Here is a 22380-nt window from a genome sequence, read left to right on the forward strand (position 1 = left end):
ACAGGAGCAGAGGTCAGTGGGCTGGGTGAGGACAGGCACCATCAAGTGCAAAGTGTTCCCAGCAGCTTCACAAGGTCAGGTCTAGGCTGGGATCCCCACAGGGATCTTCCTCTCCTGGGAAAGGAAGGCTGAGTCTCCTCAGACTGCAAACGCCAGCAACCCAGCTGAGAGGACCTGAGCACTTGGGAAACCCCAGGAAAGGCCTCAGAGTTGCCAAATTCCAGATACAAATCAGAGTTGCCCTAGTTTTTCAAAATGAGGCTGCAGATTGTTTCACCTGTACCCCTTCCCATGCATCAGAGGGCAACAGGTACTCCCACTCCCTGCTCCCAAACCAACACATGATTCCCACGGCAGGGAAACATCTGAATCCTCCCCTGAGGCAGGAGGAGCCCCCAGCTTACCCCCAGCCAGCGCTGCCCTTTGTTGGCCGTGTGGTGGAGCTGCACTTTCCGGAGGGATATGCTGTAGATCACACCATCCTCCAGCTCTTCTCCGATCTCCTGTGTGGAGCTCTGCATGGAAAAACAAGATACACCATGAGATAAGGACAGCAAAGCGTGGCAGAGACGCTTTTGTGGCTCCTATGAGGGATCCCAGCAAGCCAAAGGCAGCAGCTGGCTGGCAGGGACTCTCCCTCACCTGCTCAGAAATGCAAACCAGGTGACACCAGTGTGTCTGGCTGGCTGAGCCTGCCCACAGTGGAGCCAGGACTTTGGGAAGCTGCTCTTGGTCTGTCCCACATCCCCTGGCTCCATGTCTCAGCCCTTCAGCAGATCCAGGCTGTTCCAGTGCAAGGTGGGACCCCTCACAAGGCAGGGAAGGGGACAGTGACAGCACAGCTCAGTGCCCAGCCCTGGCTGCTCCCCTCCCCAAGCCTCTGCCTCTCCTGTGAGGTGACACTGGCTGCTGATCTGAGCAGAGTCTCAGTGATCTGAACCAGCCACCCTGGTGCACTTCCCTAATAAATAATAATAAAAATAACAAAAATAATAAAAATAATCACTGTCAAACCAAGCTGCCCATGGCACAAGTCAGAAATCCAAAGCTCAAAGCTGGGGAAAATCCCAGAGACCTGCACCAGGGTGAGATCAGGCACAGCCAGGACCAGTTTGGACACAGGGTTCAGGCACTTCTGGGTGACAGGCACCCAGCTATGAGGCTCTCATTTCTGCTCTGCAGGATGGAGAGCACCAACAATTTGGTGAGGAAAGGGGTGATGCTTCTCAGGGCAGGTTCCCAGCACCACATACCAGCACGGGCTCAGCAGCAGCTCCAGCCCCACAAGGACAATTTGGTTCCCTCCTCCTCCTCCTCCTCCCTAACCACGCTCTGCTGAGTCAGTGCCTCCCTTAAGAAGATTTATCCAGATCCTTTTAAACACTGCAGGGATCTCCCCCGCCCTCCAACCCCCTCACCAAATGGCAGGACATGGACGAACACACACCAAAACCCACAGCTCAGCAGAAGGAGAAAATGCCTGAAAGCAGTAAGCTGTTAGAGGGGGAGGTGACCATCACTGGGACACAGGGCTGTGGGGACAAAGCTCTCCTGCCAGAGCCAGCCCTCAGCTTGCCCTGCAAGTGCCCCTCAAAGAGCCCTAAGCATTGACAACAACACACTCAGGAAGAACTGCCATGAAAGGATTTAGGATGGAGCCCCAGAAGTGATGCTGCTCCCTGCAAAAAATGCTCTCCAAACTGCCCTGGGAACATGGGGACAGCCACACCCAGGCTCAGAAGAGGCTGCACACCTCAGGGACCACAGGACCCTGAGCTGATGGATCCCACGTGCACCCAAACACTCCTCCTTTATCAGCCCCACCACAGCAGTGCCCACTGCTCTGCTCTCACACCCTGCTCAATCCAGGGCTGTTCCTCACAAGGAATCAAGGCAGGGAAGCACAGCCAGCCCAGAGACTGAGGGGAAGCTTGAAAAAGCCTCTCATTCATGGCTGTAATGAATGAGGGCAGAGAATCCCCCTGGGCAGGGTTGCTGACTTTTTCACTTTCTGCTGAACCTGCTTTTCTCACTTCATGCCAGGCTATGGAGAGGTTTGGTTTGCTGAAGTTCAAGGAACTTTGAGGTTCTGCTGTGAACATCAGGAACCTTTCCCAGGGTTCAATGGCTTCCAGAGCAACCCTGAGAGCACCCACATGAGGCAGCAGACACCAAACATCCTTCCTGGCACCTGTGTCTGTCCCTCTCTTATTCTGTGCTCTGGGATAAATTATGGCACAAATTTGTGTTCAAGTACACTGCCCTGGAGACTGGCACAACCTTGGCACAGCTAAAGCTTTGTGTCCACTCTGGATCAAACATCTACACTGACAGCACCTAACCAAGTTGGCCAAGTTGTCTTTCTTCCACCTTTAGATGCTGTTTCCCACAAAAACAAAAAACCAACAAAACCCCAAACAAACAACAACAACAACAACAAAAAAAATAAAGCCATGGAAATGCTTCCCAATTTGTCCTGAGCTCTTTCCCAGCCTTCATCACCCAACCTGCATGTCAGCCCTACCCCTGTGTACCTCCCACTTAAGCTCTGGGTCCAGCAGGACCAGAGTCCTGTACAATCTAACTCAGAAAAGAGATTTGCCCAGGCAGTTGTATACCCCAGATGAAAATATCAAGAAAAATTAGATGCTTGCTGACATGCAATTAAATTCATAAATTAAATCATATGGGAGGAAAAAACCATCTCAGGATCAACCCATGAATCATTGGCAACCGCTGTGCAACTACAGTGGAAATTATTGCCACAACTGTGCAGGGTTTTCACTCTGCATTTCATGTCACGTGCAGGGGATACACCCCACTCTGATGTGCAGAAAAGCAAATTTCATTTCCTTCCCATATCCAAGACTGTCAGATTCATTCATTTTTTGCCTTGCTGACTTGCGTGATATCCCCCAAAGTTCCCCCTTTGCAAACCACACACGGAGGCCACGGCTTCCCAGCGGTCTGCAGGCTCCTGCCAAGAGCCAGGAGAGCTGCTACACTGGGACATTCTATAATTTGGCTATTTATATTCCGTGTGAGCTTCCTCTTTGCTACGGCTGCTCCTGTGAGATGCTGATTGTGCATTCCGCGCACATCGGTTAAAAACCAACCCAAAGCAAAAAAGCAGCAGCAGGATGGAGCCAGAGGTGTCTCATTCCAACACCTGCACCAAGCACACGTTTCTCCCCTTGCAGGTGAGCTGGGAGCAGGGCAGGGACAGACTCAAAACCTTGACCTGTGCCTTATGTTTGTGCTGGCCAGGCAGAATCCTGCACTCACACCAGCGAGTCAGCCAAAGCTGAATGCCTTCAAAATGGTCTCTAAAGAGACAGATGAGTGCTTTCCTTTACTTAGATTATTGGAAATAACGCTGTTTCAAAAGATGCGGAGCAGACAGGGCCTTGGAGGTAGCAATCACGGAATATTGCAACAGTCACTGCTCCCCGCTGCCTGCCCTGCACATCTGCTGGGATTTTCTGCCCCTCAGAAGGGAACATGAGTCAGCCAGCACACAAACCCTCCTCCACCTCAGCCTGAGGGTGAGACACAGGTGAACAGCCCCTTCTGTTGGCACAAGGGATGAATCCAACAAGCCCAGGCAGTGCTTTAAACATCTGCAACAAGATTTGATGGTTATGGCATCTGCACCTTCCACCAAATTCATACAGGTGGGACTCGGCAGCCCAGAAAGTGAGGTCCAACACATTTCAAGATGGGCATCAAGAAAAGGGAATACACAGAAAAAATGAAGTTTTCTTTGATTTCTCCAGAGTTCAGTGTGCAATCCTGGTCCTCTCCACACACCAGGAGAAAGGCTGGAGCACAAGGGGCACAAGGAAAAGCCACATGTTTAACTCTCCCCAGTTGTGCAGAGCAGAGGCTTTTGCAGAAGCAGTGAGTGAACTCTGCAGGAGTTCATCCCCTGAAATATGAAACGGGAGCCTGCACCAGATGGCTGCCCTGGGCCTGGGGACTGCCTCTTCCAATTGCAGCCAGCCCTGGAGCTCCCACTGATGGTTCAAAGCTTTTGTGACTACACCAGGGAGGAATTCCTGCTCCGTGCAATAAACTCTTCTGCTCTCTGCTGAATGTTCTTGTACTCGGCGTGGTGTCAAACCCCACGTCTTCACACAGAGGATTAATAAGGAGCTCTAAGATGCAGCCAAGGTTTGTGAGCCTGGAGGAAGGGTGTGAGGGACCCTGAGAGCCGGGCAGAGAGCAGCAGCAGCAGCAGGGATTCTGCCTTTGGCTCTTCCCGACAGATGAAAGGAGGGGAAAATGCAAAAACCAAACAGCAAAGCAAAACATTGGCTCAGGCTCTGCATTTTGGAAAGTGTTTGAGCTCGGTCACAGAGGTGGTTTTAGTTAGACAGGAGCAAAGTGCAGGATTAAGTGTGAGCACGGCTGCATCCCCACACTTACACACAGACAATTACCCAACAATTACCAGGTCTTAAGAGCTCTGGTCCCACGTGCCCCAGGTTAGTGCACTGGCCTCCAAAGGCACAAAAATAATGAACTGTTAGTGGAAAAAGGTATTAATTTCAGCACATGTGGAGGAGGCACAACTGCTTAAAGTGCTTTTGCTGATGCTCTCTGGACCACAGCTGGTTTAACAATCAAGATATTTGTGTTACTCTGCTCCCTTTTCTGTTGAGTTACACAAAATGCCTGTTCTACAGACAGGTACAGAGCAGCACTGAGAGTATCTCTGCTGAATTCAAAGGGGCTGCTGCTACCAGCCACAAGAGAGGAGCAGGCACTAACCCTGCCCCTGGGAAGCCAGGAACGTGTGCCTGTTGGGAATTAACAGAGACAAGAAAAGGCAGAGCTGAGCCTCAGAGACGTCACCAGGGGTTTCCCATTGAAGCTCCGTGCTTGCACAAGCTCAAAAGCACCCGATGAAAGGTGGTAAAGCCAGGAACAGCAGCTGGGGGTTTGGTCTTTACAATCCCCAGCCCTTTCTCAGAATAATCCCTTCCCACTAGCAACGGGAAATGGGCCTTTCCAGAAACAGAGGAAACCAGCTCCAGCTCGGCCCATGTCCAACACCAACCCCCAGCTCACTTTCATTTCACCCCCAGGAGCAAACCCTGAACCCCTGCAAGCAACAGCAGCGACTCTGGGACCTCTTATGCAAAGCTGAGTGTATGACATTATGTAAAAGGAAATAGGAAAAAAGTCAGCCCCGGGTAGTGAAAGGAAAACAAGCTCAGTTCTGTGAACCGAAGATAAAGACCACAAAAGCAGAAGCACCCTCTGTCCTACACGTCCAAAATAAGCACACACAGCACAACACTCTTCCCCCCATGGGGACTTCCAGGCAAAAAGCCCTGTGGTGGCTCTTCCCCCACAGCTCTGCCTGGAGGGATCATCCACTCCTGGCACTCACTGTTTCCTTCCCCTGGCTGTGCTCAGGAAGGCTCCAAGGACTACCCCAAGTGCTGAGGAAGCTGACAAACATCCCCTGTTTTAGGGGAAGGAAAGGTGCCCACGCTGGTGACTCACAGCATGTCCCGTGGAGCAGCAGCCCCACTGAGGGCAGGAGCACTTTTGCTCCAAAACATCATCCCAGCCATGGGTGTTAAACTGTTAATTCCCAGCCATGGCCATGGTGGCACTGGGGTGGTTCTCTCCAGCTGGGCAAGTTCATCTCCCACTGTCTCCTTTCCCCCTGCTGATGGAGCTCAGTCCCCTGCCACAGCTGGGTGCACCCAGCCCCTGCTCCCCATGCAGAGATGTCCAGCAGAAAGACACAATTCCTTTGGGTTTTCAACACTCTCTGCCTTCCTTCCTGCCTGCTCCGAGCTGCCTCAAACCAGGACTGATTCCAGCAGCCCATAAAAACACAGCAACAAAAGGGGAAACAGGAAAAGAACAGAAAAAGGGCCAGAAGCTGAACTCAAACCCACCATGAAAAAGGGGTGATTTTGCCAGGACACCAGGCCAGTGGCAACAGCTGAGGGCCTGTTCTCTCCCCAGCAGATGCTGGGCTCCACAGCTGGGTTTTCCTGACACTCTGCTCCAGGTGTTTCAGCACAGAAAGCTGTGCCTCAGGGGAACAGCCCTGGAGCCAGAGCATCACCCAGCACCACGATGGGGCAGAGAGAAAGAGAGGCCACATCACCCCATATCTGCCTCTTGTAGGGATCTTACACCTCCTCTCTCGGGCTCTGAGACCAACAGCAGCTCTGACCCTGTGTCTGTGACCCAGAGGGTATCCAAAGGCAGCCTTCTCCACCCTGGCAGGCCAGGGAGAAGGGAAGGGAAGCTGGCAGCTGGGTTACAGAGGCATCTTGTGACTCACACGCAGTGAGTCAGTGGCTGGAGCAAGGATTAGGAGCTCAGCCTCAGTCCAGGAACGAGACAAAGCAGATAAGCAGGATTCCTCCCCCACTTGCTCCTGGTTTGCTTTTAGAGAAAACCAAAAGCCTTCCCACGTGGAGAGACTTGTTCCATTCTTTTTCTGGATTGGAAATCAAAGGCTCTGCATGACCACTCCATCCCCAGCCTCCAAGGGGCAGGATCGGACCCCTGAGGTGGGGAAATGCAGGTGGCTGGGGGATCAGGCTGACAGGGGGACTCCCCAGGGAAAAACAAACTCCAGCCACAAAGGGATGACTGATGAACTGCAAACCCTGAGTTTCCTACACCCAGGAAGCCACCACCCATCTGCACCCCATATGGAAACACCACCCCGTGTCCCCTCCCAGGGGACGTGCTGGGATGGGCTCCCCTTGCAGGCTATTCGAAGAAAACTGAGTGCAGCAGGTTTTGCTTCCTCTCTAAGTCGATGGAAAAAAAGATCCCGCCGACACAGCAGATCTGGCTCTTGCTCCACGGCCCTGAGCCCCGTGCTCGTGACGGCCCTGGAGCATCCCTGCCCGGAGCCAGCACAGGGGCAGGCTCGGAGCAGAGGGACACAGCCCTGCTCACAGAGCCACTGCTGCGCCACCGACTCGCCCACACCCCCGGGGCATTACTGGAAGTGAAACCAGAACGACGCGGCTGGTGAAAAACGGTGCATGAAAAATTAATGTGGGTACTGCTCCGCGAGGTTAAATAAAGATTGAGCGTCTCATTCCAAGTCATTTCGGCTCAGAACAAAAGGTTTGCGTTTTACTGAGATGGAACAGAAAAATCTGCAATAAAAACATAACTGAAACAAGTTCAAAAACTGATTGATGTTTTTCTGGGTGTACAGTAGCACCTGGAAGTCACATGCAACATGACAGTTCCTCAACCTTGTTCAAATGTGAATTTAAACACAAGGGGTGCCCTGAAGAGTTCCAGCCTACCTGACCTAATCTACTCTATCAATTCCACCTCTGGAGCAGGCCCCTGGTGCACCAAACGTGTTATTTCTGGGGCAGCAACAGCTGGCAGGTGTACTGGGGAAGGGATGGAGATGAGCTTAGCACTCAGAGATGATGTTCCTTGAAACTGATTGGAACAGTCACAGCTAAAATGTCAATTCTGGCGTCACACATGTTCACCAGGACACACAGGCTTGTTCCTTGTGGCAGCTCCAGGGCAATGCTTGTCCTTTGCATGCATCAGCACCTGCAAGTGACTCCATCTTCACAAAAGCCTTTACGTTCCCTGAGATGCAAAACCTTGAATACTCTCAGCTCTCAGCCCATGCACCAGCCCAGACAGCCAAAAAATTTGTCTTAAGAAGCATCATCTGCAATAAAATCAGCTCCTTTTGTCAAACCTGCCCCTTGCCCTGGCACAGCCATGTCCTGCACGAATGGAGAGCTCACCTGGGCACACACAAGGTGGGATGTGCAGGAGGGGCAAAGCAAAGAGGGCAAAGCAAAGATCCCAACTGCCAGATCCCACTGACCCCACACTGACATTCCCAGAGAGTTTCACCCCACAGTATTCCCCAGCAGCCTGATTAAATTGTAAATGTGAATGTCTGGGCAGTAACTCTCCTGCTGCAGCTTGAGGAGGGGAAAAGACAGCAAAGCCACTGGAATCAGCCAAAGCCAAAATCTCCCTGGAATTCTGAAGGTGCACGTACCAGGGGCTGTCCAAAAGCCACAGCCTTGCCTGGCCACACTAAAACAGCACCTTTCCCCTCCGTTTCCATTTGAACAAGGTTAATTTCAATCTAGCTCAGACACATCCTTAGCTTAGATAAACTGAACCGAAAATAAACCCCAGTGCAATAAACCCCAGTGAAAGAAACGCGTCCACCCATGTGTTTACTCTGCCTTACGTCAAGCAGCATTCCCTCCACCAAACCCGGCATGACCAAACCGGGCAAAGCTGACAATCCTGGACCTTTAGGGACCCCCTCCTCAAAATCCCGTGCAGAGAGGGTGCCTGGGGGGCTGTGCATGCCCCCAGCCCAGGCTGGCCCCGGGCGCGCTGTGCCAGCCGGCTCGATGGCAGCGCCGGTGGCACAGCGACAGCCTCGGCTCTGTGCGTGCGTGTCTGCACCAGGGTGACCCAGTAAACAGCTGAAGCAGAGAAAATGCAGGAACAATCCAGCGCGGAGGGGCTGGCGGCGAAAGGACGGCAGGAATAAATGCGGGGCTTTGTTCTCCGGCCGTGCCCAGCTCCCAGCCCGGCCGGGATGACGCGAGGCTCCTCCGTTTGCTGCTGGTTTGTGATTCCCGGGATCAGCCGGGCTCGTCCCAGCCTCCTCCTGACGCCCGCAGCCCCAGCGTGTCCCGGCACAGCCCAGCTGCGGGTTCCAGGCCATTCCCTTCGCTCCGAGGAGATTTTCCCCTTGCAGAGCATCCCGCTACTCCCGTGGGAAGGTGGAAGAGGCAAGAGCAAGCGCTCCCGCTTTGTAAACAACTAAATCTCACCTTGGGAGCATTACTTAAATAGGTGTCAACGAGGCAGGAGGCGCGACGTGAGCAGGTGGCAACATGCCGACACCTGGAGGGGGGGAACGGGATGCTCCGCCAGATCCCGGTGATTTCCAGCTGAGGCAAATGAGATTTTACGATTAACTGGCACCTTTGGGGAGAAAACCACTGGGAAAGGATAAAAATCGCGCTGTTGTCAAGTGTCTGAACACACACCAAAGTGAGGTTTGGCCCCGGGTCCTGCCCTGTGTGCCAGATCTGCGGCACAAGGGATGCAGGTGCCCGGGCTGGGAGGATGAATTCCTGCCCCAGACCCTCAGCCCTGCTCTGTAGGTGCGGGGTTTTGGCCATGGAGCACTGCAGAGCAGCTCAAACATCCACAGGAGCCTGTTCCTCCCGGCTACACACCTCAGTGAGCCGGTGCACACACGTTCCCAACCCCACTCTCCTGCTCCTGCCACCCTGCCCCCTCCATCCTCTGGCATTACAGGTGAGCACTCCTACAGCCCGCCCTCACATTTAAAAACATTATTTTGGGATATCCAAAAAGCTGGAGTGCACAATGGCTGTGGGGCAGCAACAATGTGAAGAGGGCAGAGGTGCCAACCTTCATCCCCTGACTCCTTTCCTTTGATGTTCCCTGGATTAAGACCAGCCAAGCCTCAAACATCCCCATCCTCCCAGAGCTGACTTTTGCTGAGGAACACACCAAAACCCATGGGAATGAGCACGGGGAGAGATGGAGTTTGTGGAATACCCCCCTAAGAAGCACCTCAGGGAAGAAGTGCTTGTTATGACACTGGTGTGATCCATAGCTATGCTCTGAGTCACCCCAGCTCTGCCAGGGAAGAACCAGCCAGGCCTGTCCTGTGTCTGTGCCAGCTCTCACTGTTGCAACAGGGACAGAATGGAGTAAAGCACATTGTCTGGAAACCCAGAAATGCCAGTGAGTGTCACCAGCAACGGGCACCACCAACACACTGCTCAGCACGGGGCTGCTGAGCAGCAGAACTGCAGCTGGGACCAGATAGCCATGAAAAATACAACCAAAAGCAAACAAATAGAAGCTCTTGGAGAAAAAAATAGCAGCTTTTGGAGGAAAGCTGGGCTACTTTAGGGTGATAAACCAACCTGAGGTTGGCCTTCTCCTGGAGGGTCTGCAGTGATTGTTGGGGTGACACCATCAGCCCCAGCTCCCGGGCTCTGCTGCTGCAGTGCACAGAGCCAGACCTTGCCAGCAGCAGGCCACCAATTGAGCCTCTTAGACAGCTCTCTGACCAAAATCCCCAGGGTTTCAGCCTAAACTGGAAGGTGAGGTCCTGAACCCGCCACCCACATGAAGGTGGAGCTTCAGCATCCTTATTGACTTCCCACAGCTGAGCTTTGCCCCTGCCAGTCCCAGGCAAGGTGCTTTGCTTCGCCCAGCTTGGCTAAGCCTTGGTTTCCTGAAGTCAGTTCCGACTCCTAGAGGTGAACCCAAAGCAAACACATCATTTCACAAACACACTCTGGCTGGAGCAGGAGCCTGGGGCAGGCTCTCAGCTTCAGGGTCACCATGGAGACCCAACCACTGCAAGAAGCAGGGGAAGGCTGTGTGGTTTTGCTCCATCACATGAAAAGAAGTTCTGGTAAGAGAGGTAGCGAGCCCTTGGCAAAGCAGGTTTCCACACCAGCCCTCAGTTCAGCTGCTGGACCGTGGTTAGCAGAAAGCAAAAAATAATGCCTCAGCATTCCAGATGAAGCTGCCTCCGATGAGTTTCCTCTCCAATCTGCTCTGTTTGCAAGTTAGACCAACTTTCCTTCCCCTCCCAGTGGCTCTGAGGGCTCGGCTGGTCCCTGGCAGGCAGAGCCATCCCCATCCTGCCTCTGCTGAGCCCGGGGCTCCCCAAGCAGCTGCTCCCAGCACCCCACGTGTGGAGGGAAGACGCCCTTTCTCGTCCCAGCACGTTTCTGACAGCAGAGCTCATCCAAATACCAACAGTGTAATGAAAACAAACTGCTGTGGAGCCAGCCGAGGCAAAAGGGCCACGCCAGGAGCCTCTGCTGTGCTTAATCTCCAGTGACATTCAGCTGTCACATAACTCCTGACCCTCAGGTGGAGGGAACTCGGCGTTATCTAATGTGAAAGTGCGGCCCTGCAAGAACCCGGGCCAGCACAGCTGAATGTGACTGAAAACCAGAGAGGTGATTTTCATAACATCACAAAAACAAACCCAAACCAGGTGAGGGATGAGGTCTGGGGAGCTGCAGAGTCACTCCGGTGCGCAGGAGGAGAGCAGCACAGCACAGCCCACGCTGCCCGTGCTCAGAATTGGGAAAGGACTTTCCTGGCACCTCTGGCAGGGCTGTTCCCAGGTGTGAGCAGAACAAAAGGCCCCTCCACAAACCCCCTGTGCCAGCCCAGTGCCCAGAGCAGCCCTTGCAGCTCTGCCCCTGCTCCGACCCCCTCCCTGTGACTCCCTTCAAGCAGCCCGGCTGGGATCACTGGGATCACTGGGATTACTGGGATTAGTGCTGCGTGCTCAGCACTCCCTTTCCCTAATGACTCAGGAGCAAAGTCCAAATGCATCATTACTGGGGCTGCTGTGAGGGGCAGGTGAGTCCCCACCTGGGCACTGAGACACCTGATAACTGGAATATCCAAACACCCCAGTCCTTGCCCTCCTGCTGGTGTTCCCAGGAATGCTCCAGCCGGGGGCTGCCTCACAATTCCAGCATGATGCTTCTTCCTGGGCACCAAACCCCACTGCCAGCATCACCTTTCAGCCCACAGATGCTTCCCTCTGCAAAACAAAGATCCCACAGACCCCTGGAATACAACACACACTTGGGAGCAGCCACGGCTGCTGCTGTGGGAGCTAACTCACACAAACATCACACTAACCTGTAAAAGGACTCGATCCCACAACTCAACTCCTTCTCCCCAAGGCCAAAGGAATGTTTCAAACCCCAATCCTCCCCCCCCAGACCCCACCAAAGCAATGCACAAACCCTGGCTGGCCACGAGCTGTGCTGGAGCCCCCCGGGGCCCCCTGCCAGCAGCTCAGCCAGCTTTGTATCCAAATCCTGCTCCTTAGCAACCACATTTTTTTCCCCCCTCTTGCTGAGTCCGTGGGAGATGAAGAAATATTTGAGAACTGAGACAGCCCTGCTGCAAGGATATATTTAAATAAAAGGAGCATGGACGTTTGAAAGCCAGGCATTAGGCAGCTCTGGAGATAAGGGTGTTAGAGAAAGTGTGAGCAGGGCATGCCCAGCCTTTAAATGGGGTCTGGAGTGACCTAAATAAGCTCTTTGCTCCTTCAATTACACTCCCCTCGGGGGACACAGAGGCTGGCTAGAGAGCTGGGAGGGGAGATGGAGGAGCTGCTGGCCAGACCAACCAGGCAGAGCTCTGGCCCTGAGAGTGGGGTGATCACAGCCAGACCCCAAATCCCAAACAGTGGTGGGTGCTAAATGAGGCCCATCCCTGCAGGCACAGCTGGCCTGATGCTCCTTTTGCTCATCACACCCCAAAGCCAGGCCCAGGGAAGCGGGGAAATACTCCAGGACAGCATTTATTGGCCCCTGCCTGGTGATGCCACCCTGAGAGCCACACAAAGAGAGGCTGCAGTGGAGCAATAGTGTGATCTGGGCCAGGGGGCTGAAGCTGAGTGATGCTGAAGCTCAGGGTGGCCTAGGGGGCTGTTTGCCCCTTCATCCTGTGGACAAACACAGATTTCAGTTTCCAGGGCTGCCAGTGTGGTACTAAATCCACTAAAACCTCAGTGAGACCCCAGTATGGGGATGCCCACCCTTATGGAAACCCTTATTAAGCCTCTGAGTAAAACAATTATTACACAAACGCATTTGGAAGCTTCTCTCCAGCTTCCCTCTAACCATATCAAACAATAATAATAAAAAACCCCTCCCACCTCTGTTATTCCCACCCTGCATCAGCCACCAACAATCAGCATCCCAGCCTGCTCCAGGCCTCACCAAACCCCTCTGGAAGGGAGCCAGAAGGTAGCTCCCCATCCAAGAAATACCAACAGATGATGTTCATCTGGCAAATTGCAGGGGACATATCAGGTTGTGCCTGGGGGGGAGAACAGGCTGGGAGAAAAGGATCTTATTCCAAAGGCACCATAGGAAGTGAAAAGAAAATGGCTTTTAAGAGACATCTTTGCCTCTCCCTCCCAGCTGTAAAGAACAAGCACTGACCTATGAGGCATCTGGGCTGAGCAATTCAAGTTTTCAAGGATTCATTTAGCAACTGAAAATCTCCTAATTGTTCAGAAAACAAACACAGCCAGAATTACAAGGACTTTTTTATAAGGGCTTTTTTTAATAAGAGTCAGCCCAGCCTCCTCAGAGGTTCAGCAACATCAACTGCATGAAAGTTTCAGTCTGTGTCATCTGCAGTGGTGTTTTAGGCCACTCCTGGCCAGCAGAACCAGGAGGGCCACCAGATTCACTCTGTGGCTCCTGCTGGACTGGAAGGATTGACACTCACTGCTGGATATGGAATGGACTGGAACTGAAAAGGTCAAAACAAAAGGTCTGCAAAGCTGCCCTGTCAATCCCCCACTTGAGACAGTCAGTTTAAATTTTCCATCCCCCGTGGTTCGAATCCTGGTGAGAGCCCTTGGCTCCCAGGGCCAGGAGGCCTCACTCAGTGATGCTCACAGATGCTGATCGATACCGTTGCTGCGGGATACAGGCAAAGTCTGCCCTGCTGCCATCCCCTGGGGGCTCAGCAAGGACCAGAGAGAGCCACAATCCCTGCAGCCTGCCCAGCAGCTTTCCAGGGAGCCTCCATTCCCTGTGGGACCAGACTCTCCACCCAGGAGCTCTGCCAAAACCAGCACAGCTCCCTCTTATGAGGTGACAAAGGTCCCAACGTGTCCTGGGGACTGTCACTGGGGCTCAGCAAAACACTGATGGTCCCTGGGGGATCTTATTCAAATAATCTGCCTTCTCCTCTCAGTGTGCAGCTACAGCTCTGCCTGAGGACTGCAGCCCCACCAGGCCACCACAGTTGTCACAACAGTGACACATTTTTTCCTTTCCCCAGTCATGCAGTGAACACCCTGTGCATCCCAAAGCTGCTCAGGAGGTCACTGTGCACCCCTCTGGGCTGCCCCTTTTCTCACCATCACTTGGAAATAGGAAAAAAAAACAAAAATAAAAGGAGGAATTTCTCTGTTCAGGACTGGGAGGGAAACTCGAGGGAGCAGATGCTGGGGCTGTGCTCTGACCATTCCCCAGCACAGCCCAGGGCAGAGATGTGGGCACAGGCAGCTCGAGGGGAGCCCTGGCTGGCGGCTGTGCCCGTGCCAGGCTCAGGTGAGCAGGGCTTTGCTCAGGGCCATGCAAAGCCTCCCTCAGCCCCATCCCTTTTCCCTCACAGCCACATCACCCAAGATGCTCCAAATCCCCCCCTGAGCTCCAGAGCCTCCTCCAGCTAGGGCACATTGTGCCAGGCAGGCTGTCCCCTGGCATGAGAGGGCCAGCACGCTGCATCACCCCCTCTTTTTCCCCTCTTTTTCCCCCCTCCCTGCTCCTGCTCTCCCTGCCAAAAGCGCGGCCCCTGAGCCTCCCGAGGCTGGACTTCCTGCCAGGCATAACACGAACCAGATGATGCACTCCAAAGCATGTCAGCACGCCCACCCCCAGGAGAGAGCAGCGGGGAGGGGAGAGCAGGGAAAACAAGCTGGATGGAGCTTCCATGAACTCTCCCGGAGCTGATGAGCTCTGCCGCCACCAGGCCAGAGGTGAAGCGGAACAGCCTGAGCTCACCATCCCTTCCTGAGCAGGACTTTTCCATGGCAGGTTGTGGGGTTGGTTGTTTGGGAGAAGGAGCCGCTGCCCTCCCCGAAACACGGGCTGCCCTCGGCGGGTATCTGCACAGCAGCCAGAGAGGCTTTAGCGGTGATTCCCCCCCTGCACCGCCCCTTTTCCAGCGGGAAGCATCCAGAGCAGCACATCTGCAGCTGGCTCCAAATCCCAGCAAAGCCAGACTGGCTGACCCTCGCTGCTGTTAACCCCTGCGCCGCCAGGGCTGCGGCTTCTGAAGAGCAAAATCTTCCTCCCGCCGAGCTCCTCCTGACACACCGTTTGCTCCCAACCAGGGACACTCCCATCACACCGATGACGATCATCCATTACCAGGATAAAAGATAAAAGGCCCAGCTCTGACTCAGATTATTTCGGGTGCCTCCACATGCAGCTGCCATCAACAAAGCGCTCGGGGCCTCGCTGGGACCAGCCTGACTTTGAACCACCCGGGGTCGAATCCAAACAAGCACAAATATTTTTGCATCCTCCAGGAAAGTCCTCCCAATGCCCGTAACCTTCCCAGAGGACACTTCTGTGGTTTGGACAAGCCTGAAGCCTTTACAAACGGCTCAGATCTGAGCAGACTCCTGCCTCCCGCAGCCAAAGTCTCAAATAAAATATGAAAAGCCCGAAGTTTTAACAATCTGCCCCTTTCCCTGGGTGCCTGGAGGGAGAGCATCTGGTTTCTCCCTACAGTCCCCAGGGGCACAGGGACTCACAGCAAAAGAAAAAAAAAAACAAGCAGGGGCACCCATTTGTTCAATAAAATGAAACACCAAACCCCTAAAGCACCTAGAGGCCTCTACAAGAAGGCTGGTGAGACTTTTGCAAGGGCATGGAGTGTTAGGATTTAAGCCGAAGAAGGGCAGATTTAGATGTTAGGAAGAAATTATTCTCTGAGAGGGTGGTGAGGCACTGGGCTGCCCAGAGAAGCTGTGGCTGCCCCTGGAAGCGTTCCAGGCCAGGCTGGACGCAGCTTGGAGCAACCTGGGCTAGTGAAAGGCATCCCAGCCCATGGCAAGGCTGGAGAGAAAGACGATTTTACGGTCCCTCCGAACCCAAACCGCTCAGCGATTCTGTGTAACAGAATTCTGCGAATCACCCTGCGGATGCCCACAAACTCCGGGCCAGCCCTACCCACGCTGCCAGCGAGGCGGAGCCCCCCCAGACCCCCCAAACCCCCCAGACCCCGCACTCACCTCCAGCGGCGGCAGGTCGGGGTCGAGCTGCGTGAAGCTGTGCAGCACCACGGGGCTGCTCTCTCCGGCCACCTCCAGCCTGACGCCGCCCCAGAGGCTCCTGGCCCGCCGGCAGCCCTCGAACATCCTCTCGGGGCCGGCGGGGCCATGGTGCGGCGGGGCCCGGCGGCGGCTCACCATCGGCGGGGCCGCCGCATCCCCGGCTGCCCCGAACCCCGCCGCCGGCCCCGCCAGCCCCCACGGCTGCCCGGGGAGCCGCAGCGGGGACGTGGGGGCGATGCTCGGGGGGAGAGGAGCGCAGAGGAGCGGGGCAGGCACCGCACGGGAGCGGGCTGATGTCACGGCGGGGCAGGCACGGAGCCGGCTGGGCTGTAAAGCGCGGCTGGATTTCCTCCCTCCCGCAGCCTCCGCCCGCCCTCAGGGGCCGGCCCGGCTCGGCTCGGCCCCCTCGGGGAGGGGGAACGGGGATGGGGACGCGGCGGGTGTGAAAGGCGGCGAGGCTGCACAAAGGGGAGGAGGGAGGGAGGAGGAAGATGAGGAGGATGATGAGGAGGATGATGAGGAGGATGATGATGGAGGAAAGGAGAGGTAAAACCAGCGAGAACTGCTAACTCTTGTATCTGAGTATAAAACCTCAGTCTCCTTACTTTCAAAGGACAATAGTAATCCAATGGTTTTAGGAGTCACTCATCTTGGTGCAAGTCCAAGTGAAAGTAATGGAACCCCTCTCTAGTCCTAAACACATTCATAATCTTAACCCTAGTAACCCTCTCCACCCCCATCCTATTTCCACTCCTATCCAACAACCTCCAGAACACCCCCAACACAATTACAAACACAGTCAAAACCTCCTTCTTAATCAGCCTAATCCCAGTAGCAATCTACATCCACTCCGGAACAGAAAGCCCCACCTCCTTCTGAGAATGAAAATTCATTATAAACTTCAAAATCCCCATCAGCCCAAAAATAGACTTCTACTCCCTCACCTTCTTCCCCATTGCACTGCTCGTATCATGATCTCTCCCGGGGGGCTGCGGGATGGGGTGGCCGGGGCTCCAGCCTCAGCTGGGTGGGGGGGAAAAACACCGGGTTTGTTGGTTTTTTGTTGGTTTGTTTTTTGTTTTTTTTTTGTTTTTTTTTTTTTTTTTACCGTTGATGGGAGAGAGCAAAGTCACAGAGGTGACAACGGCTCTGGGAGAGGAGCTTTGTGTAACCGGGTGGGAGCAAAGTCACAGAGGTGACAACGGCTCTGGGAGTGGAGCTTTGTGCCACAAGGGTGCTCGTGAAGCACCTGGGGGTCACACACCGCCAGCCAAAGGAAAAGTGAGAACTGCCAGCCCGTGAATATCATCAGCACGTGCTTTCATCCCAGCGTTATCCCGGCCCATGAGCTCAGCCCCCAGCCCCTCGCTGGGCTTGGTGACACGGTGACAGCGCTGCGGGGACAGCAGGCAGTGTCCCCTGCGGGACTGCGGTGATGTGACCCGCGGTGAGTCAGTGCCTGCCCCCCAGCACAGGCAAAGGGGGGATTAGGGGCCAGGGCAGTGCTCTCGGCCCAGCAGGGACTCCAGGAAAGCAAAACGAGCCTGGGGCACAGCAGGGCTGCAGATCCCACTTTAGAGAACCCCTGCAACATAATTTTGTTTTCAGAAGCAGAGAGAAATGAGCAAAACTGTTTGTCATTCATCAGCCCCCTGTGCTGAGCACTGCGTGCTCCAGCCCTCCCCTGCTCTTCCCCTTCCCTCCTCACAAACTCAGAAACTGCATCCCAGGGTCTGGGCAGTGCTGCTGACACCACCAAAACCCGGGACTTTCATGCCTCAGCTCCCTCTGCAGCTGAAATAACACCGGCCTCCCAGGGCCCTCCAGCCCTGCAGCTTTATTTCCAGCGAGGATGGAGCCAAGGCTCACATGTCCAGCTCTGCCCAGGGCACCAGCAGCTCCTGCCCGGGCAGGAAGGGATTAACAAAGCTGCCAGGCTGTGATAGGCTTCCAACTGGAAAGTTTACCAGGCAGAAGGATGAGCCAGGACAACGTGGGCTATTGTCCTGCTCTATCTGGAGCCAAAGAGGTCAGAGGGGACTTCCTGGACATCCTGGGAAAGGGGACTCAGCCCAGCAGCAGGGCCTTGCACTGCCCTGGCAGCCCCACATCTTTGGGGGCAATAGACACACTTTAAGCCTGCCCAGGCACGGAGATCCAGCCCTGAATCCTGCCCAGGGCACCCTGCAGTGCCAGGTGGGTCAGTGGAGCTCGCTCCACCACAGGAGGATGTGATGCTGCTCCCTGCAGAGGTGTCCCCAGCCCCACTGCCACGTCATGCAGGAGCCACCTGGCACTGCAAGATGTGCTGTGAAACTCAGTGTTGTGCATCCCTTTGCTCAGGACATGCTGAAATCAGAGGCAGGGACCTGCTGAAATCAGAGGCAGGGACCTGCTTTCCAGCAGAAATCAGTGTTGCCTCTCTGGGCTGTGAAATATTTCAGAGGGAAACTCTGCTTTGCTTCATGTTTGAGTCCTAGGGCAGAGAAATCACAACCCACCCCTGGAACTGCTTGGCAGGGCTCGAGTGCACACAACAAACAACAGCAGCACTCATTTTCAGCTGGCAAAACCCTCCCAGAGCCTCCAGCTCCGTCTGACCTCTGCAGAAAGACACAGCTCTGTCTGATGGGCCATTTTCACCGTCCCTCGGTTGACCACTAAAGATGGCTTCAGGGGAAAAACACTTCTGATAATGGATAATAAATAATATAAGGCAGGAAAGCAACTGCAAGGGTTTAAAAATAGCCAGTCAGTTTCCTCTCTCCTCTCCTGGGAGCCTTCTGGGTCTGAAAAGCAAAACACTCAAAGCAGGGTCAGGAGCCCAAGTTCAGGATGTTTGCTCTGCCTAGCTAACCCCAAACACTCAGGGGCAAGGCTCTTGAAAATCATGAGATTCAAAACAAATAACTTTTCAAGGCTTCTCATTTGCCTCTAAGCACACAGGTGAAAGGGAGCAGGCAGCATCACACCCTCAGGTTTCCCTCTGGCACCCTTGAAGGTCGAGAAATTGTTGCAAAATGGGATTAATTGACATGCATGTGACTTCAGGGATTTAAGAAAAGGATCAGTGCTTGGGTGACTCATTAAAAAAAATATACTGTCAACTTGCACTTGGCAAACTCAGCCAGAAACTTTTCACAACACACTGAGCTTTTCCATGTCATCTGTAAATGTCCCATCCACTGTGGCAGGCCAGGAATTGGGTGCTGTGAGAAATCCACCAATTTTTGCCTTTCCAGCCCTCTGAAATCAGCTTTTGGCTGGATAAATACAAACCCACACGCCCAACACTGGAGCAGCTCTGCTCCTCTGCTTCAGCCTCCAACCTTTCCAGCAGGGTCAGTAACATGGAGAGGGTAACACAGGGAAACTTTTGGAAACTTTAAGCCAGTTTTCTGGTTTGGGAATCAATTTGGGTCAATCTGTCCTAGTCAGGACCTGCAGATTCAGACCTCAGTTAACAACTGGGCTCAGCCTGGACCCCGAGTTGTCTCTCCCCAGCCCGTGGTGTCTGAGCATTCCCTCAGCCACATCCTCCAGCCCTCCTTTGCTTTCCTCTCCCTGCTCTGCTGCTGAGTGGGGCTTCCCAGCACATTTCCTACAGAGCAAACCCCACAGTGACCCAGTTCCTGTGCTCAGTGTTCCTGTGGGGGTTTTTTGCCATCAAGTGAGGCTGCCCACCCCAAAGCGTGGCTCACAAACACTCCCACAGGAGCAGCTCCTGCCTGCCATCAGCTGCCTGCAAACAACCCAGGGCTCCTGCCAGCATCCTCAGGGCACTGCCAGCACCCCCAAGGCACTGCCAGCCCCCCAACAAACCCACATTCCCTTTGAGCCTCAGTGAAAGCACAGCAGCACCGATGCCAAGAGCTGCAAAGAGCTGATCTCAGCCCCGAGCAGAGGAGGCAGGAATCACCCTCATCACCTCAAACTGAGCCCCTCTGGAGCATCACACATCTCCAGCTCTCACTGTTGGACCAGAGAGGGACCCAGGACCCAAAGCAGCAGCCTCTGAGGGGAACTGGGCTGCTTTATGTGGGAGTTGCAACATTATCCGGCCTCTGTCCCAGCTCTGGCACCAGCTCACAAGGCGAGTCTGTGTCAGGCTCTGACATGGAGCCCTCAGCACTTCCTTCTATTGTGCAGCTGGGGAAGCCCTTTTTCTTGCTGTTTTTAAGGCATTTTAGAGGAAAAGTGCTACCTAGTTACAAGAATTACTAACTGGAGGTTAGGCATTATGTGCTAGATCAAAACGTTTTGGGCATTCCAATTTTAATTGGAAAATACTTTTGTTTTCACTGCCCAGGCTCAGCTGGAAGTTATTTTATAAGAAATAATAATGATAATAATCCAACAGTAAACAACCACTACTATCTCTTCCACTTCAGGATGAGGGGGAAAGCTTGAGAAAGAAGGGAAAACAATGTCACTGCTCTGTCCATACAATCTGTACTAAGATGTGAGATTGGGTCCCCCCAAATTTGGGGACCAACAGACCTCAGACCCTCACAGACCCAATTCTCACTCCCAGCATGATCAATACCCTGATTTAACCAGATTTTAGATGAGAGCCACCCACCACTTGCCACAGCTTACAGCAGGCATGGATTTCAGGAGGTTCTCTGCTGAGTATTTCAGATCCAGGGCAGTTGGATCCCTCTGCCTCCAGGCTTTGGGTGCTTTTTGGAGCTGTTTTCGACAGGTCAGGCACTGTGAACCCTGTGCTGGCAGGGAGGAAGGCTGGCTCAGGCTCTGCTGCCGCTTGTGCCCTTCCCCAGCTGCAGCACCCCCTGCTCCCCTCGGCCAGCCGGGTTAATTCAGGAGCACAGCTCTCCTCCTCACCGAGCATTAACACAGCCAGGCAAGCCCCTAATTACTGTCAGTTCCTAGCAGAGGAAGCACAGCAAATCCCTGGGCAATCAGGATCTAAAAGTCTCCATCCAGCCATTCTGTGGTGCATTTCCTGCAGCCCCTGTGCACAGCTGGCCCATGGCAGCTCCTGCCGAGGCTCCTGAAGCTCAGCAATCATTCCACAAGCCTTGGAGACTCAAGAGCTTGCAGGAATATTTCTCCTCCATCCTACTCCTTACATCACTCCCTTGGCTGTGGCAGAAGCACAGATTTTTTGAGGGGTTGGGTTTTTTGGATTCCAACGGGTTTGGGTTGAAAGGGACCTTAAAGATTGTCTTGTTCAACCCTGCCATGGGCAGGGACACCTTCCTCTAGCCCAGCATGCTCCAAGCCTGGCCTGCAACACTTCCAGGGATCCAGGGGCAGCCACAGATTCCCTGGAAAACCTGTGCCAGGGCCTCACCACCCTGACAGGGCACATTTCTTCCTAATATCTAATCTAAATCCACTCTCATTTTAAACCCATTGCCCCTTGTCCTGTCACTCCAGACCCTTGTACAAAGTCCCTCTCCAGCTCTCTTGAAGCCACTTCATGCTCTGGGATGCTATGATTGCCCCAGAACCTTCTCTTCTCCAGGCAATTTATCAAGTATTTGAGGAGCTTCCGTTAGGGCAGCAAGCAACACCACAAACATCTGTTTTCCAAACTTTCTGACCTCTAAAAGCTCATCAGAACAAGGCCAGCGTGTGAGGTGGGGGGAGATCAAGCCACTTTCTCAGAAAGAAGCAACCACAGCACACTTCAAGCAGGCACCTGGACTCCTCCACAGCAAAGGAGAAAATACTCAGAAAAATAAGAGAAAAGATACAACCATTAATATCAAAATGTGCCCCAAAAGCTGAAGGCAGCGGGGCCCAAGGTGTGAAAAGCACCAAGAGACCTCAGAGCCTTTTGCAGGGCACTGCTGGCAGGGGGATGCAGGGACCAAAGCTCAGGATCACAAGGCACTCAGGGAGTTTTGTTAGGGACATCCCCACACTGAATTTTGTTAGGGACATCCCCACCCCGGGAGGAAGCTGCAGCTCCTGGGGGCAGCGTTGTCCCTTCTCCCACCTGGCTCTCCCTAGAGTGCAGAGTTCAGCAGGCTTTAAGCCCCTCTGCTAAGGACCATTATTTCTCGAGCTGTTTGACTTTAAAAGCAGCTTTTATCTCCCTATCACCTTTCTGCCAGAATGTTTCAGTCAGCTCTTTTAATAAATACCACCTAAGGTGCCTGCAACCGAAAGGAAAACAGGAAAAACATTTCTCCCTGTTGCTTAGCAATCAGAGTGTGGCGGGTTCAAGGCTCCCAGGTGCTCCCTTATTGCAATTTCCATCCTTGCTTGCTTGGCTTCTCTGCAGAACAGCCAGGGAAAGGAAAACCACTGGTGGAAAAGAGGGGAAGGGTTATGGAGCCACAAAAAAAATTCCAGGGAAAGGTGGGAATAGGTGTAGCCCTTCAGGATAAGGGAAACTCAGTCCTGAAATCAAGCTGTTCCTTCTCATCTGCCAGAAAAATTAGATGAAACAGTGAGATTTCATTTCACATTGAAAACACACATCCACCACCTGGGTGGATACAGAGCAGAGC

General features: G+C 53.8%; 1 protein-coding gene across 5 annotated transcripts in view; it reads right to left on the minus strand.

Annotated features, from left to right (window-relative positions):
- RALGDS (ral guanine nucleotide dissociation stimulator) overlaps positions 1–22380 on the minus strand; it is a 56602-nt gene that overhangs the window by 7463 nt on the left and 26759 nt on the right. For 3 of the 5 annotated variants that reach the window (XM_066562757.1, XM_066562755.1, XM_066562753.1), the window contains exons 1-2: positions 15854–16055; positions 405–515 (exon numbers count right to left, since the gene is read on the minus strand). In XM_066562757.1, coding sequence (XP_066418854.1) covers positions 405–515; positions 15854–16033 — 291 coding nt within the window. In that variant the 5' untranslated portion in view covers positions 16034–16055. Of the gene's footprint in view, positions 1–404; positions 516–15853; positions 16056–22380 lie in introns of those variants that run through there. The other 2 variants (XM_066562758.1, XM_066562756.1) reach the window with 1 other exon arrangement.

The sequence above is a fragment of the Molothrus aeneus genome, chromosome 19 (genome assembly GCF_037042795.1).
Source record: "Molothrus aeneus isolate 106 chromosome 19, BPBGC_Maene_1.0, whole genome shotgun sequence".
Lineage (NCBI taxonomy): Eukaryota > Metazoa > Chordata > Aves > Passeriformes > Icteridae > Molothrus > Molothrus aeneus.